Below are 15,715 nucleotides of genomic sequence, written 5' to 3'. Positions count from 1 at the left end.
GCCTGGCCGGGCAGTGACTCCGGCCGTGGTGCGGGGGGGCTAAAGGCGCCAGCCCCAGGAGCTGGAACCTGTCGGCCTGCAGCGAGGGCGGAACAGCCTGCGAAGAGACAGGCCGCAACGGTCCCGTTGGCTGTCGGCCACTCGGCAGCTACAAGGAATCTGCCGCCTCGCGCTGCGCCCTGCTCTAGGGAGGGGCACCGCCCCAGCCGCGCTGCCCTGTGGCCCGAGGAGATGTCCTCCTGCCCGGGCAGCTGGGGGCAGGGAGGGCGGGAAGTTGACCCGTTGGGCTCCTGCTGCTCGGATGTTTCACTCCCTGCCTCTGGCCAGGTCCAACAGCCACGCTGCCATCGACTGGGGGAAGATGGCCGAGCAGTGGCTCCAGGAGAAGGAGGCTGAGCGGAGGAAACAGAAGCAGCGGCTGACCCCTCGCCCGTCCCCCAGCCCCATGATCGAGAGCACGCCCCTGTCCGTGGCCGGGGACGCCACGCCCCTCCTGGACGAAATGGATCGATAGGCCTTGCAGCACCGGACCCTGCACCTCTGCTCTCTGGGGGGCTCCCTTCCCTCCCCGTCACTTCTTTTCTACTGCGCCCCCGGGTGGCAAGGCCACAGGGCGCGTTTGCCCGGGAGCTGCCCGCCGTGGCGGGGCGGGGCCCCAGGTGCCCTGTGTGGGGAGCTCAGCCAAGCAGGTAATGGTGGAGCCAGACTCTAGCAATGCCCAGCGCCCTGCTTCCACAGCCAGAGACTAGAGCACAGCCTAGCTGGGAAGACGAGCGCTGCAGCCCCTCGGCCCGGCCCCACAGCTCAGCCCGGGGCCGCCGGAGTGCGTGCTGGGGGCTCCCCGGGGGCGGGCCCTGCAGCTGCTCCCCGGCGGGGTTCGCAGGGCGCCCGCGCAGCGCTGGGCCAGGGCTCTTGCCGGGAGAGGCAGCTGCGCGGCTTCCTCTGCTCCGGCGGGGTGGGGACAGTATTTATTGAGGGGTTTTCAGCCCGCTGCTTTGCCAAGGGGCGTGCGGCCCGTGGCCCAAGCTGAGGGGGAGGGGAACCAGCTGGAGGCGCTCATTCTCTGCCGTCCTGCTTCGCTCTGCGCCTGTACCCGCCAAGGGCTAATAAATAGTGTTTGTACCGCGCGGCTCAGGCGCTCTCTCTGCCCCGGAATCCTGTGGGGCGAGGGCTCCCGCCACCCCCCAGCAGGAGCCGTGTGAACGCAGCCACCGCCTGGGGGTCTGGCACAGCCGGGGCCTGTCCACTCCCGTCCCTCCGTGCTCTAGAGGCTTTGCCTGGCAGCCGCGGAGGCACTGCTGGCCCCACGATCCTCCGGGAGTCGGCCGCGGCCTCTGCCCTCAGCTGGGAACGGAGCCGGCGTCTCTCCAGGGACGAGGGGCCTGGCTTCCCCTGGGGGCCGGCCGGCCGCGTCCCTCCGTGCAGGAGGGCTCTAAGGCGCAGCCTGACCCCCTGCGCCTGGTTCATTTTGGTCAGTGCTGGCGGGGGCAGCAGGCAGCAGCCAGGGCTGCTCCTTGGGCTCTCCCTGGCTTGGGGCTTCCCTTTCCATCAAGAAAACTCTCCTTGTGGGATGTGGATTGGGCCGTGGCCCGCCACCTGCCCTGCTCTGAGGGGAGGGGAAGGTCTCTTGCAGTGAGTGAGCCTTTCGGGGGTGGAGCTGCTTGGCGGCAGGGTCTGCTGGGTCCCTCGGCGGGGGCGCGAGCCGTCCGTTACTGCCCCGCGGTGCCCAGACCTCGCCCGGCTCTGGTGGCCCCAGGCTGCGACTGGGCGAGGGGGAGGGATCACGTGAGGGTTCCCTGCTCTGTTCGCTCCCCGGGGCCCTGGCCTTGGCCGCCGGCGGCAGACAGGCGCTGGGCTGGCGGGGCCTTGGGGCTGACCTCGTCTGGTCGAGAGCAGCTGCCAGCAAACAGGGCCTGGGCTCCCCTGCTCCCTTCGCAAGCGGCCGTGTCCGGAGGCAGAGGCTGGCCGGGGGCCCTGGAGCTGCCCTCTCCCAGGCTGGCTCTGGAATGGTGACAGATCAATTTGCCAACCCCGCGTGGAGCCGACGGCGCTTTGAGTCTCGGCGGCCATGCTTGAAGGGCCGGGCCTAGCTCCAGGCCTGAGCTCGGGGAACAGCTGCTCTTATTGCACAGGGCAGGGGAGAGTCAGTTACGTGCCACCGGCTGGGGTCTGGCCTGGGCTCCTGGCCCTCCCTGCGCTTGAGCAGCGTTCAGAACCTGCCTTTCCTCGGGCGGGTCCGGGTGTAAAACCGCCCCTCCCGGCCGGCCCACGAGCAGGGCAGAGAATTCGCTCTAAACCCCTGAGCTCTGTAAGCAGCTTGAGAACTGGCTGAGTCAGCAGCTAGTGCCTGCCCCAACCAGTGCGGCCCAGCGGTGGGAGCTAAGCTGGGTCAGGGCAGGGGAGCACGTGGCCACAGGCCCTGGAAAGCAGCCCGGAGCCTGGCGTGAAATGAAACCGCAGGCAGGGGGAGCAGGGCCTCGGCCTTCTCTCACCTGCACTCGCGGTGGTAGGCCCAGGCTGAAGGGAAGCAGCTGGTCCGGTGGGGCGGGGGCTGGGCTGGCTTCGTGGCTCCGGGCAGGAGTGCGGGGTGGTGACTGGCTGGGGCTGGCTCGGGGGCCCACTTGCCGACAAAGTAACGTGCAGTCGCCTCTTGGCTGCGAACGTTCCAGCCCCGCCGGGACGTGACCCCCAAGTCCTCAGGCGGCGCAGGCCCCGGGGGAGGTACAGACCCCGCTGGGCCCAGCTGCTGCATTGATCTCCTTTATTACACGCCAGGGCCCTCATAGCAGCTGGGGCAGAGGCCCAGCTCTCTGGCTCCTGCCTTTCCTTCCACTTCTTTCCCTCTGCCTCCTCCTGCTGGCGCCTGGGGGCCTAGGCCGGGTCCTGGCCTTGCCCTGCGGCTGGGCCGTGCCGGGAGCCTGCTCTGGCCCCCGCGGTGCCAAGGCAGCCGCTGCAGGGGCATCGTTCAGGATGGCATTGAAGGCGTTCTCCCTGCCCCCAATGTCCAGCAGCTCCCGGCCCGCCTCTGCCCCCCCCAGGTGCTTAGGGGAGAGGGAGGCAGCCTCTGCAGCGGGGGTGGGGAGCCCCAGCACCCCTGCTGTGGATGGGCCTTTCTTCAGCCTTTTGCCTTTCTTGCTTTTCCCCCCCCTCTTCTTCCCTTGCCCCTGCTGCCGGCTGCCTGGCTTGGGCCCCGGGGCCAGCGATGTCCCGAAGCTGCCCAGCCCCTGGGTGCCGGTCCGGGCAGGGCCCCTCGACGGAGGCAGGGGGGTGCTGGGCAGGGCCGCTGGCCTGCCCACAGCAGCTGCGTCGATCCGCTCCCCGCCGAACTCGTAGAGCACCGGCTCCCGGGCCACGGCGATGGGCACCGTGTGGTACTTCCTGCACCTGGAGGGGGAGGCAGAGTCAGGGGGCAGCGGGCACGGGGGCGGGACGTACCAGAGGTACAGGTAGGGCTCGGCGCGCTGCTGGGGGGGGGGGGGGCGGGACGTACCAGAGGTACAGGTAGGGCTCGGCGCGCTGCTGGGGGGGGGGGGGGGCGGGACGTACCAGAGGTACAGGTAGGGCTCGGCGCGCTGCTGGGGGGGGGGGGGGCGGGACGTACCAGAGGTACAGGTAGGGCTCGGCGCGCTGCTGGGGGGGGGGGCGGGACGTACCAGAGGTACAGGTAGGGCTCGGCGCGCTGCTGGGGGGGGGGCGGGACGTACCAGAGGTACAGGTAGGGCTCGGCGCGCTGCTGGGGGGGGGGGCGGGACGTACCAGAGGTACAGGTAGGGCTCGGCGCGCTGCTGGGGGGGGGGCGGGACGTACCAGAGGTACAGGTAGGGCTCGGCGCGCTGCTGGGGGGGGGGCGGGACGTACCAGAGGTACAGGTAGGGCTCGGCGCGCTGCTGGGGGGGGGGGGGGGCGGGACGTACCAGAGGTACAGGTAGGGCTCGGCGCGCTGCTGGGGGGGGGGGGGGGCGGGACGTACCAGAGGTACAGGTAGGGCTCGGCGCGCTGCTGGGGGGGGGGGGGCGGGACGTACCAGAGGTACAGGTAGGGCTCGGCGCGCTGCTGGGGGGGGGGGGCGGGACGTACCAGAGGTACAGGTAGGGCTCGGCGCGCTGCTGGGGGGGGGGGGCGGGACGTACCAGAGGTACAGGTAGGGCTCGGCGCGCTGCTGGGGGGGGGGCGGGACGTACCAGAGGTACAGGTAGGGCTCGGCGCGCTGCTGGGGGGGGCGGGACGTACCAGAGGTACAGGTAGGGCTCGGCGCGCTGCTGGGGGGGGGCGGGACGTGCCAGAGGTACAGGTAGGGCTCGGCGCGCTGCTGGGGGGGGCGGGACGTGCCAGAGGTACAGGTAGGGCTCGGCGCGCTGCTGGGGGGGGGCGGGACGTGCCAGAGGTACAGGTAGGGCTCGGCGCGCTGCTGGGGGGGGCGGGACGTGCCAGAGGTACAGGTAGGGCTCGGCGCGCTGCTGGGGGGGGGCGGGACGTACCAGAGGTACAGGCAGGGCTCGGCGCGCTGCTGGGGGGGGCGGGACGTACCAGAGGTACAGGCAGGGCTCGGCGCGCTGCTGGGGGGGGGGCGGGACGTGCCAGAGGTACAGGCAGGGCTCGGCGCGCTGCTGGGGGGGGGGGACGTGCCAGAGGTACAGGCAGGGCTCGGCGCGCTGCTGGGGGGGGGCGGGACGTGCCAGAGGTACAGGTAGGGCTCGGCGCGCTGCTGGGGGGGGGCGGGACGTACCAGAGGTACAGGTAGGGCTCGGCGCACTGCTGGGGGGGGGGCGGGATGTACCAGAGGTACAGGTAGGGCTCGGCGCGCTGCTGGGGGGGGGCGGGACGTACCAGAGGTACAGGTAGGGCTCGGCGCACTGCTCCTGGTAGGCGAACTCGAAGCAGGGCACCTGGATGACGTTGAAGAAGGCCTGGCCCACCACGCGGGAGGCCGTGTCGTTCACCTGCCGCAGGCACCCCTGCAGCCTGCAGGCCAAGGCAGAGCGTCAGGCGGGGCAGGGGCTGGGGCAGTGGAGGGAGGCGCCTTCCCGTCCCATCCCCCGCGCCCCGCTTCCTTCCCCCCTGCAGCCCCAGCCGCCGTGGGCCGTGGCCTTGCAGCTGTTGGGGGCAGCCTGCCGGTGGCTCCAGCCCGAGGCCTTGGGGCCGGACGGGGGGGGGGGAGGGGTGTTCCCAGCCCGGAGCTGCTGCCAGCTGCTTGGTGAGGAGCACCGGGCACTGACCTCGGGCCCTCCCCGCCCCGGGGCCCTCCCGCCGCCCCCCGGGCAGGCCGTACCGGCGGTCGCAGGCGCAGTGGCTCACGGTGTGCCAGCGCAGGTTGCGGTAGCCGTAGCGGGAGGTGAAGGGGTGGATGACGTGCTGGCAGTGGTCGTGCTCCCGGCAGCACCTGTCCGTCTCCCGGTGCTCCCCTGCGCGGCCGAGACACCGGCTCAGCTCTGCCCCCTAGCCGCCCACTACCCTGACCCCCAGCCCCTGCGGCCCCCTGACCCCCAGCCCCTGCGCCCCCCTGACCCCCCGCGCCCTCCTGACCCCCAGCCCCTGCGCCCCCCTGACCCCCCACTACCCTGACCCCCCAGCCCCTGTGCCCCCTGACCCCCCACTACCCTGACCCCCCACTACCCTGACCCCCCAGCCCCCCCCCCCACCCCCCCCTGTGCCCCCCTGACCCTCCACTACCCTGACCCCCAGCCCCTAGGCCCCCTGACCCTCCACTACCCTGAGCCCCAGCCCCTAGGCCCCCTGACCCTCCACTACCCTGACCCCCTGACCCTCCACTACCCTGACCCCCAGCCCCTGTGCCCCCTGACCCTCCACTACCCTGACCCCCAGCCCCTGTGCCCCCCTGACCCCCCACTACCCTGACCCCCAGCCCCTGTGCCCCCCTGACCCCCCACTACCCTGACCCCCAGCCCCTGTGCCCCCCTGACCCCTCACTACCCTGACCCCCCAGCCCCTGTGCCCCCTGACCCCCCACTACCCTGACCCCCAGCCCCTGTGCCCCCTGACCCCCCACTACCCTGACCCCCAGCCCCTGTGCCCCCCTGACCCCCCACTACCCTGACCCCCAGCCCCTGTGCCCCCCTGACCCCCCACTACCCTGACCCCCAGCCCCTGTGCCCCCCTGACCCCCCACTACCCTGACCCCCAGCCCCTGTGCCCCCCTGACCCCCCACTACCCTGACCCCCAGCCCCTGTGCCCCCTGACCCCCCACTACCCTGACCCCCAGCCCCTGTGCCCCCCTGACCCCCCACTACCCTGACCCCCAGCCCCTGTGCCCCCCTGACCCCCCACTACCCTGACCCCCAGCCCCTGTGCCCCCCTGACCCCCCACTACCCTGACCCCCCAGCCCCTGCCCCCTGCCCCCTGACCCCCAGCCCCTGTGCCCCCCTCCGCCCCCCTGACCCCCCACTACCCTGACCCCTAGCCCCTGTGCCCCCCTGACCCCCCACTACCCTGACCCCCAGCCCCTGTGCCCCCCTGACCCCCCACTACCCTGACCCCCAGCCCCTGTGCCCCCCTGACCCCCCACTACCCTGACCCCCAGCCCCTGTGCCCCCCTGACCCCCCACTACCCTGACCCCCAGCCCCTGTGCCCCCCTGACCCTCCACTACCCTGACCCCCAGCCCCTGTGCCCCCCTGACCCCCCACTACCCTGACCCCCAGCCCCTGTGCCCCCCTGACCCCCAGCCCCTATGGCCCCCCGACTCCCACTATACCCCGCCCCCCACCCCGGAGCCCCCTCGGGGGCCGGGCCGGGCGCTCACCCAGCTGCTCGTAGCTCTCGGCGTTGGTGCCGGCCCCGCACCACAGGGTGCCCGGGTAGGTGAAGCCCCGCTTGGCCCGTCTGCGGGCGGCGCCTCCCGCCGGCTCCGGCGCCCACGTGGCCCCCGGCGGCTGCCGCCCGCCCGAGCCCGGGGAGCCGCAGGCGGAGCGGGGCGGCCCGGGGCTCTCGGCGCCCCGAGCCGCCGCCAGAAGGCAAAGGAGCCGCAGCGCCGCCCGCATGGCCCGGCCCGTTCAGCACCGCGGGGCAGACAGCGCCCGGCGCCGCCTTATAGAGCGCCCGGCCCCCCCCCCCCGGGCCCTCCTCCCCCCCCCCCCCCCTGGTCCCGCCCCCCCCCCGGGCCCTCCTCCCCCCCGGCCCCCGCCCCCCCCCCCGGGCCTTCCTCCCGCCCCCCCCCCCTGCCCCCGCCCCTTCCGCCCCTCCCCCCGGGGCGTCCTCCCCCCCCGGCCCCCGCCCCCCCCGGGCCTTCCTCCCGCCCCCCCCCCCGGCCCTGCCTCCGCTCCTCCCCCCGGGCCTTCCTCCCGCCCCCCCCCGCCCCTCCCCCCCCCCCCCCGCCCCCTCCCCCCGGGCCCCCTCCCGCCCCCCCCCCGCCCCCCCCCCGCCCCTCCCCCCCCCCCCCCCCGCCCTGCCTCCGCTCCTCCCCCCAGGACCCTCCTCCTGCCCCCCCCCCGACCCTCTGCCCCTCCCTTCCACCGCCCGCCCCCCCCCTCCCGGTCCACTGGCCCTCCTCCCGTTGGTGCCGGCCCCTGCCCTCCACCGCCCGCCCCCCCGGGGCCCTCCTCCCGTCCCCCCATCTGCCCCGGTGCCTTCCTCCTGCCCCCACAGCCCTGGAGTCTCCACCTCTCCCTTCCGCCTACCCTCTCCCCCCTGCCCTCAATCCCTCCCCCACCAACCACCCCGGCCCTTCACCCCTCCCCCCACCCCTCTGGATCAATCCCTGCCCCCTCTACCCCTTGCACCTCTCCCCACGCTGCGCCCAGGGCCCACTGCCCCTCCCCTCCACCACCCTCCGACCTGATCCCTCTGCCTCCCCTTCTCCCCCCCCCCCCCCCCCGAGGCCCGAGGCAGCCATGGCCGGAGAGGACACAGGCATTATATGCATGAGGTGCCCCAAAGGCTGGGCTGGATACCGGGCCGGGGGCTGGGCTGGGCCAGGGGCCAGGGGCTGGGCTGAGCTGAGCTGGGCCAGGCTGGGGACTGGGGCCTGGGGCCTGGGGCCTGAGCTGAGCTGGGCTGGGCCGGGATGGGGGCCGGGGGCCGGGGGCTGGGCCGGGCTGGAGGCCGGGGGCTGGGCCGGGATGGGGGCCGGGGGCTGGTCTGGGATGGGCTGGGGGGCAGGGGATGGGCTGGGCTGGGGGCCGGGGGCTGGGCTGGGCCGGGCTGGGGGGCAGGGGATGGGCCGGGCTGGGGGGCAGGGGATGGGCCGGGCTGGGGGCCGGGGGCTGGGCCGGGCTGGGGGCCGGGGGCTGGTCTTGGATGGGCTGGGGGCCGGGGACTGGTCTGGGCTGGGCTGGGGGCCGGGGGCTGGGCCGGGCTGGGGGGCAGGGGATGGGCCGGGCTGGGGGGCAGGGGATGGGCCGGGCTGGGGGCCGGGGGCTGGGCTGGGATGGGGGCCGGGGGCTGGTCTTGGATGGGCTGGGGGCCGGGGACTGGTCTGGGCTGGGCTGGGGGCTGGGGGCTGGGCTGGGCTGGGGGCCGGGGGCTGGGCCGGGCTGGGGGCTGGGGGCCGGGGGCTGGGCTGGGCCGGGCTGGGGGGCAGGGGATGGGCCGGGCTGGGCACTGCACACTGACACCATCTGCAGCAACAAGCCCAGCCCCAGCCTGACACGTGGTCGGGTTCCCCTTGGGCGCTGGCTGGCAGGGTGCCAGGGACCCAGGGCCAGTGGGGGATCGGGATCCCCACGTCTGGTGTTTGGTGCCACCCGGGGGGCAGGGCAGGGCTCTCAGGCGGGGCCTCCGCATGCACCTGCAGCCACCTGCCCTCGGCCACTGCCCTCCGCTGAGCTGACCTGGCTCGATGCAGCCAGCTCTGGGGCGGAGGTGGGAGCTGTCAGTGCCCTGAGTTCTGACAGTCCCCGAGGAGCCTGCAGGACGCTGGATGGGTCTGAAGGGCCGGGGCAGCCCTGCCAGGGTGATGGGGGCTGTCTAGGTTGCTCAGCCCTGGGGCTTGGCCCCCCAAGGCCCTGCTGCGTGATGGCCCAGCAGGGCACCCGCTCACCTCCCTGCAGCCAGCGCTGGGCAGCGAGGGCCACGTTGCTGCAGGGGTAGCCTCTGAGCTCCTGCGGGGGAGGAGAGAGGGGGCAGCCCCCCCCACCCTGGAGCTGGCCTTGGATGGGGGCCCTGGGGTGCAGAGGGGTTTCTGGGGCTCCCTGCAGCTGGGCATGTGCAGGGACGTGCAGGAGCTGGGAGCTGGGGCAGAACCAGCCTGTGCCAAGCGCTGGGCTGGGGCCAGGATTTCCGGGGGGGGAATCGCAGCCAGGAATAGCCCTTGGCCCCTGGGACCAGGCCTGGCTCTGCCTGGCCCCCCTGCCCGACACCCTCCCCCAGTCTCCGTGGGCTCAGCTCTGGGACTGAGGGCCCTTCCCAGGCCGGGCCGTGTAACGTCGCACCCGCCCTGCGCCTGGCAAGAGAAGGGTTAATCTGCCGCGTCCCTTCCCAGCGCCGACCCGCAGCTCCCCCAGCCCCCCCGAATGGAAGGGCCGGGCCGAGCCCCGTTGCCTGGCAGCCTGCAGTGGGGTGATGTGGCAGGGCCCATAGGACTCTCGCCTCCCCCTGAACACGCCATCGGCCCCTCCATGGCCCCGGCCCGGCCCTTTGTGCTGCAGCAGGCAGGGCGGGAGCCCCGGGGGCCCAGGGACGCCGGCCAGGAAAGCCTCTTTCCGGGGGCATGTTCATCAAAGTTGCATTAAGGAATCTGGGCTGGATTACGGAAAAGCTGCACGATCCGCCGGGGCCTTCGCCGTGGGGCAGGCAAGGCAGCTGCCACCAGCACCCTGTTCTCCCGCAGGCCAGACCTGCCCCTCTGGGCTGACGGAGCCTTCTGGCCCCCCTGCCACGGGGGAGTCCAGAGGTACCCGGGCTGGCCGGCGCGGCTCAGAGCTACCTCCCGGTACAGCAACAGCCCCCCGGCCCCGGGCTCCAGCAGGCCAGAGTCAGGCATGAGACGCACCGCGGGGCCCGCGAACTCAGCTGAAGCATCAGGCCTCGGGCTCTAGGGAGGGGCCCGGAGCTGCCCCCCAGCCCAGGTCGGTGCTACGGCTCCAGAACCTTGGGCTGAGTTGCTGCCAGACGCTGCCCCGTTTCCAGGCCCGCCTGCCAGGCCGCACTCGGGTTGCCAGGTGTCCGGTACTGGCCCGGCCAGGCTGGTATTGGCAGCTTCTGTCTGGCCAAAAGCCCCAAACAGAGCCATGTAGAATGGAAGCCAGGTGGGACCGTTCCCTGCCGCGCCCGGTGGGGTTTAAAGGTGCCCAGACTTTTTTCTTTTTGCTCAACCAATTGTTTTCGATATTTTTTGTGAAACTCTCTGGCCACCCCAGGCCACACACGTAGCCTCCCTGGGCTGCGCCTCCCACCGGCCTGGCAGTGCGGGGGGATTCCTGCCTCTGCTGCCCCCTCCCCCACTGGGACACTGAGGCAGGGCCTGACCCACATGGAAGGCTACCTAGGTGGCGCAGGGGATTTAAAGGGGAAACGGTGCCGGACCCAGGGCTGCTCTGTAACCCATGGCCAAGGCGTTGCCCCCCCCCCCCGGTTTATGGCAGGCTGGTCCGGCACGCTGTGGGCACCCCCGGCACGGGCTCAGGCTCCACCTGGCTGACTCGGGGGGACGTGGGTGAGCGGCGAGGAGAATGGGACTGGGAGCTGCCTGCTAGCCAGAGGCCTGCTGGGTCACCTCCATGGCCAGGGCCCGGGCAGCCCAGGCCCATGTGGCCTCCTTGGCCTGCGTTTGGAGGGGAACTGGCCCAGCCTTGGCCGCCAGCAACTCGCTTCCACCCTCCTTCGCTGGCTTCACGGAGCCCGTGGGGGACAGACTCAGCCCGGCTCCCCAGGCCAGAGCCGGGCCCTGGCAGCGCAAACTGCCTTGGAGAGACTGGGGGGCGCTGTCTGTCCACCCCTGCCAGAGCGTCCACCCCGGGACAGCCCCTCACCCTGTTCTCGGGCCCCGGCTGTGGGGAGCAGAGGGCAGCCAGGCTCCGGTGGGTAAGATCCCTTGGACGCCCCCCAGTGACAGATGCAGGCAGCCCCCTGGGGCCCTGGCACCCCCCGGAAGGAGAACAGCCCACAGCCCCCACTGCTCCTGCGCCAGTCAGGGTCTGGAGAGGCCCCCCCATGCAGAGGGGGAGGGGCTGCATGTGGGGGGCTACTCCCAGAGCCATGGGGTTGCAGAGAAGGCTGCGAGAGCCTGGCCAGGGCCTGGCATCGCTGGGCAAGGCTGCAGTGTCCCTGCGGCCGTTACACCCAGCCCCTGCCCCGAGCACTTGGGGCTTCTACGTTCTCATGGCGCTGCCTGGCCATTCACCTGGAGCCCCCGGGCCGGCTCCTTCTCCCGGCTAACCCTGAGCCCCCGCGGCGGCTCCTTCTCTCGGCTCTGTGACCCGGAGCCCCCGGGCCGGCTCCTTCTCCCGGCTCTGTGACCCGGAGCCCCCGGGCCGGCTCCTTCTCCCGGCTCTGTGACCCGGAGCCCCCGGGCCGGCTCCTTCTCCCGGCTCTGTGACCCGGAGCCCCCGGGCCGGCTCCTTCTCCCGGCTCTGTGACCCGGAGCCCCCGGGCCGGCTCCTTCTCCCGGCTCTGTGACCCGGAGCCCCCGGGCCGGCTCCTTCTCCCGGCTCTGTGACCTGGAGCCCCCGGGCCGGCTCCTTCTCCCGGCTCTGTGACCTGGAGCCCCTGGGCCGGCTCCTTCTCCCGGCTCTGTGATCTGGAGCCCCCGGGCCGGCTCCTTCTCCCGGCTCTGTGACCCGGAGCCCCTGGGCCGGCTCCTTCTCCCGGCTCTGTGATCTGGAGCCCCCGGGCCGGCTCCTTCTCTCGGCACTGTGACCTGGAGCCCCTGGGCCGGCTCCTTCTCCCGGCTCTGTGACCTGGAGCCCCTGGGCCGGCTCCTTCTCCCGGCTCTGTGATCTGGAGCCCCCGGGCCGGCTCCTTCTCCCGGCTCTGTGACCCGGAGCCCCTGGGCCGGCTCCTTCTCCCGGCTCTGTGATCTGGAGCCCCCGGGCCGGCTCCGTCTCTCGGCACTGTGACCCGGAGCCCCCGCGCCGGCTCCTTCTCCCAGCTCTGTGACCCGGGGGCCTAGAACCCCAGCACCAGCTCATTCCGGCACAGGCCAGGGCCAGGCCCTCCAGACGCACGCAGCTGCCACGCTTTGCCGCTCAGCCTGCCCCAGCCTGCGACGTGGCCGCTCTGTCACTGGCGGCTGCACACGGCTCTGGGCAGCTCGGGCCCCGGCACTGTCCATGCACAGCCTGCTGAAGCCCATGGGGCTGCGGAGCCCAGCCAGCCAGAAGGCCAGATGCTCCAGCAGCTTCCAGCTGCACAGCCGAGAGCAGCAGCTGCGGCACATCCGGGACTGTCCGTCCAGGCCCAGGAGGAGATCCTCGCTGGTACGTCCCCAGCAGGCGCCTGAGAGCCGGCCGGAGCCTCGCTGAGCTGGGGGATCCGCCGCCCCATCGGCGTTCGGGGCCACGCCTGCCCGCGGGGGCCATCCAAGGCGCCGGCGGGGGGACCAGGCCTCTTTGCCTTGGGGGGGGCTGGGGCCCAGGCTGCAGGTGCAGGCGGAGAGGGGCAGACACTGACGCCCCTGCTTAGCGCGAGCACAGTGCAGAAAAGGGGTATTTGTGCAGGACCCTGCACAGAGGGGTCTCCCAACCTAAAGCCCCCAGCCCATGGGGAGGGTCCTGCGGTGTGCGGGGTGGCGCCCGAGCCATGTGCTCCCCACCGTGGGGCAGCCCTGGGGTGCGGGGCGGCGCCCGAGCCGTGTGCTCCCCGCCGTGGGGCAGCCCTGGGGTGCGGGGCGGCGCCCGAGCCGTGTGCTCCCCGCCGTGGGGCAGCCCTGGGGTGCGGGGCGGCGCCCGAGCCGTGTGCTCCCCGCCGTGGGGCAGCCCTGCGGTGCGGGGCGGCACCCGAGCCATGTGCTCCTCACCGTGGGGCAGCCCTGGGGTGCGGGGCGGCGCCCGAGCCATGTGCTCCCCGCCGTGGGGCAGCCCTGGGGTGCGGGGCGGCGCCCGAGCCGTGTGCTCCCCGCCGTGGGGCAGCCCTGGGGTGCGGGGCGGCGCCCGAGCCGTGTGCTCCCCGCCATGGGGCAGCCCTGGGGTGCGGGGCGGCGCCCGAGCCGTGTGCTCCCCGCCGTGGGGCAGCCCTGCGGTGCGGGGCGGCACCCGAGCCGTGTGCTCCTCACCGTGGGGCAGCCCTGGGGTGCGGGGCGGCGCCTGAGCCGTGTGCTCCCCGCCGTGGGGCAGCCCTGGGGTGCGGGGCGGCGCCCGAGCCGTGTGCTCCCCGCCGTGGGGCAGCCCTGGGGTGCGGGGCGGTGCCCGAGCCGTGTGCTCCCCGCCGTGGGGCAGCCCTGAGGTGCGCGGCGGCGCCCGAGCCGTGTGCTCCCCGCCGTGGGGCAGCCCTGGGGTGCGGGGCGGCGCCCGAGCCATGTGCTCCCTGCCGTGGGGCAGCCCTGGGGTGTGGGGCGGCGCCCGAGCCGTGTGCTCCCCGCCGTGGGGCAGCCCTGAGGTGCGCGGCGGCGCCCGAGCCGTGTGCTCCCCGCCGTGGGGCAGCCCTGGGGTGCGTGGCGGCGCCCGAGCCGTGTGCTCCCCGCCGTGGGGCAGCCCTGGGGTGCGGGGCGGCGCCCGATCCGTGTGCTCCCCGCCGTGGGGCAGCCCTGAGGTGCGCGGCGGCGCCCGAGCCGTGTGCTCCCCGCCGTGGGGCAGCCCTGAGGTGCGCGGCGGCGCCCGAGCCGTGTGCTCCCCGCCGTGGGGCAGCCCTGGGGTGCGGGGCGGCGCCCGAGCCGTGTGCTCCCTGCCGTGGGGCAGCCCTGGGGTGTGGGGCGGCGCCCGAGCCGTGTGCTCCCCGCCGTGGGGCAGCCCTGAGGTGCGCGGCGGCGCCCGAGCCGTGTGCTCCCCGCCGTGGGGCAGCCCTGGGGTGTGGGGCGGTGCCCGAGCCGTGTGCTCCCCGCCGTGGGGCAGCCCTGGGGTGTGGGGCGGCGCCCGAGCCGTGTGCTCCCCGCCGTGGGGCAGCCCTGGGGTGCGGGGCGGCGCCCGAGCCGTGTGCTCCCCGCCGTGGGGCAGCCCTGGGGTGCGGGGCGGTGCCCGAGCCGTGTGCTCCGTGGCCCATGTCCTGGCCCTGTTTCCTGCTCCGCGAGTGCTAGATTCCTGTCACTCTCCTCTTGCCAGGTGCCGCCCCACGAGCCCATCGCCGAGCACCCCGATGAGGACTGTGAGCCCCCCGCAGGCCCTGGCCCAGCTCCGGGGGCCTGCTTTGCCAGGGGCCCGGCCGAGGCCCTGGCTGTGGGCCCAGTGTCCCAGCAGCGCGTGCCGGGCGGGGCCGGGGGGAGCTATTAAATGCCAACGTTCCAGGTTCCCTGTTCGCAGGGCTGGGCTCTGCTGCTACGGGGGGGGCGGGGGTGGGAGCGGGGCGGGGGGGTTACCCCAGAATTCAGAGCCGTCCCCGGGACTCCAGCCTGAGCGAGCGGCTCCGGGGCCTGGGCTGCAAACAGGTGGGGGGGCAGGAGAAGGGCCCCTGGCCCAGCCCCCGGGCTCACCACAGACTCCAGTGTGCGACCGGGCCTTGTGGGGCCCTGCAGCGAGCGCCACGCACGCCCCAGCTCAGCCCCCTCAGCCGATCGGCTCCTGGCACCGCCCGGCCCGGCAAAGCCCCCGTGGAATGCGCAGGGCCAGGCCGGGGAGCAGCCGCTCGGACGGGGAGCGGCCCGGCCCCTCGCTGGGGGAGGCTGGCCCAGGTGGGGGTGAGGCCCAGGGGGGCGGCGTGGCGGGGGCTGGGCGCTAGGGGGGGTATGAATGTGGGTGGCCCCACACACCTTTGTGCAGCTGTCCCCAGTGCCCGGGACCCGCCAGGTTCCCCCTGCTCAGCCACCCCAGCCTGGCTATGTGCCCCCTGGCACAGCAGCACCTGGGCACCCCCCCCGCTGCCATGGGGGGCCGGGCTGGGCCCAGAGCGCTGAGCAAGGGGCCTGCTCCGTCCAGTCGCTCGGGGCTGGCTCTGCGCCTGGCACAGCAGCAAACAGCAGGTCCCCACCGGGGGCACCCGCCTGCACCAGGGAAATGCCCGGGGGAGCAGGCCAGCTGGTCCCCAGGGTGCTGCCTGCCTGGAGCCCAGGGGCGGGCTGATGCCAAGCTGCTGTGCCAGGCATCAGCTGTTTCCTCCCGGACACCCGAGCTGCCATGGCAGGCCTGGGCCCTCTGACCAGTCTGCGAGGCAGGCGGGGGGGCAGATGCCAGGCGGGGGGCAGAGGGCAGGACCAGGCAGGCAGGTGGGTAATTTTTCCCCATCACCCTCTGCTTTTGACCCTCAGCTCTGGGGAGCCCCCTGCCCGTCTCCCCGCGCTCAGCACAGACCGCCCGGGCCGGCAGCCGGCAGGGTGCGGGGCTTTCCTGGCTCTGGGGCCTCCGTCCGCTGGCCCACTGCTCCCCACGGCCGTAGAGGGTGTGGGGCCAGCGAGCCAGCATGGGCGTCAGGGCCAGGCTCTATGGCCGCCCAGGTGGCTGCTGGGTAGGGCTGGGGGCTGAGCCGGCAGGGGCTGCGCTACCTTCGCACAAGCCCTGCCAATGCAGCGCGCCAGCCGGGCCCTGCCCCACCCTGAGCTCAGGCCCCCAGCCGTGCTGTGCAGGTGAAATTGCCGGGGAGCGCCCTGCCAGTGTCCGGCCGCCAGGCCCCCGGCCCAGCCCTTGCACAGGCGGCTCCTCTGTGCCAGCGCAAACCCTTCAAAGCCTGGGCCCTGCC

General features: G+C 73.9%; 2 protein-coding genes and 1 long non-coding RNA gene across 3 annotated transcripts in view; 2 read left to right on the top strand and 1 right to left on the bottom strand.

Moving 5' to 3' along the window:
* Positions 1–1,127, top strand: part of SUPT6H (SPT6 homolog, histone chaperone and transcription elongation factor) — a 44,679-nt gene extending 43,552 nt beyond the window's left edge. Inside the window, exon 37 of the mRNA XM_075904507.2 lies at positions 328–1,127. Within this exon, the coding sequence (XP_075760622.1) occupies positions 328–514 (187 nt within the window). The 3' untranslated portion in view covers positions 515–1,127. The remainder of the gene's footprint in view (positions 1–327) is intronic.
* A 1,620-nt stretch (positions 1,128–2,747) lies between these two features.
* PROCA1 (protein interacting with cyclin A1) lies at positions 2,748–7,065 on the bottom strand. Its single transcript, XM_075905113.2, has 4 exons — positions 6,762–7,065; positions 5,270–5,402; positions 4,828–4,962; positions 2,748–3,384 (listed from the first exon to the last, which is right to left on the bottom strand). The coding sequence occupies exons 1-4, from the start codon at positions 6,997–6,999 to the stop codon at positions 2,781–2,783; spliced, it is 1,110 nt and encodes a 369-aa protein (XP_075761228.2). The 5' UTR covers positions 7,000–7,065; the 3' UTR covers positions 2,748–2,780.
* Positions 7,066–11,854: 4,789 nt separating this feature from the next.
* On the top strand, positions 11,855–14,341 carry LOC149521927 (uncharacterized). Its single transcript, XR_016347674.1, has 2 exons — positions 11,855–12,372; positions 14,149–14,341. It is a non-coding gene; the product is annotated as an uncharacterized LOC149521927 (long non-coding RNA).
* Positions 14,342–15,715: the final 1,374 nt, after the last annotated feature.

Source organism: Pelodiscus sinensis, chromosome 21 (assembly GCF_052426305.1).
Source record: "Pelodiscus sinensis isolate ZL-2025 chromosome 21, ASM5242630v1, whole genome shotgun sequence".
In the NCBI taxonomy this organism is placed as follows: Eukaryota; Metazoa; Chordata; order Testudines; family Trionychidae; genus Pelodiscus; species Pelodiscus sinensis.
Note: the sequence above shows the minus strand (reverse complement) of the source record. Positions and strands in the feature narration are given on the sequence as shown.

What these genes read in the sequence shown, in the direction of transcription:
- PROCA1 (XM_075905113.2), bottom strand. Translation starts at nt 6,999, where the DNA reads ATGCGGGCGGCGCTGCGGCTCCTTTGCCTTCTGGCGGCGGCTCGGGGC. An exon ending in CGAGAGCTACGAGCAGCTGG is followed by an intron (nt 5,403 to 6,761) that starts GTGAGCGCCCGG and finishes TCGGCCGCGCAG; the next exon opens with GGGAGCACCGGGAGACGGAC. An exon ending in GAGCCCTACCTGTACCTCTG is followed by an intron (nt 3,385 to 4,827) that starts GTACGTCCCGCC and finishes CTCCCCCTCCAG; the next exon opens with GTGCAGGAAGTACCACACGG.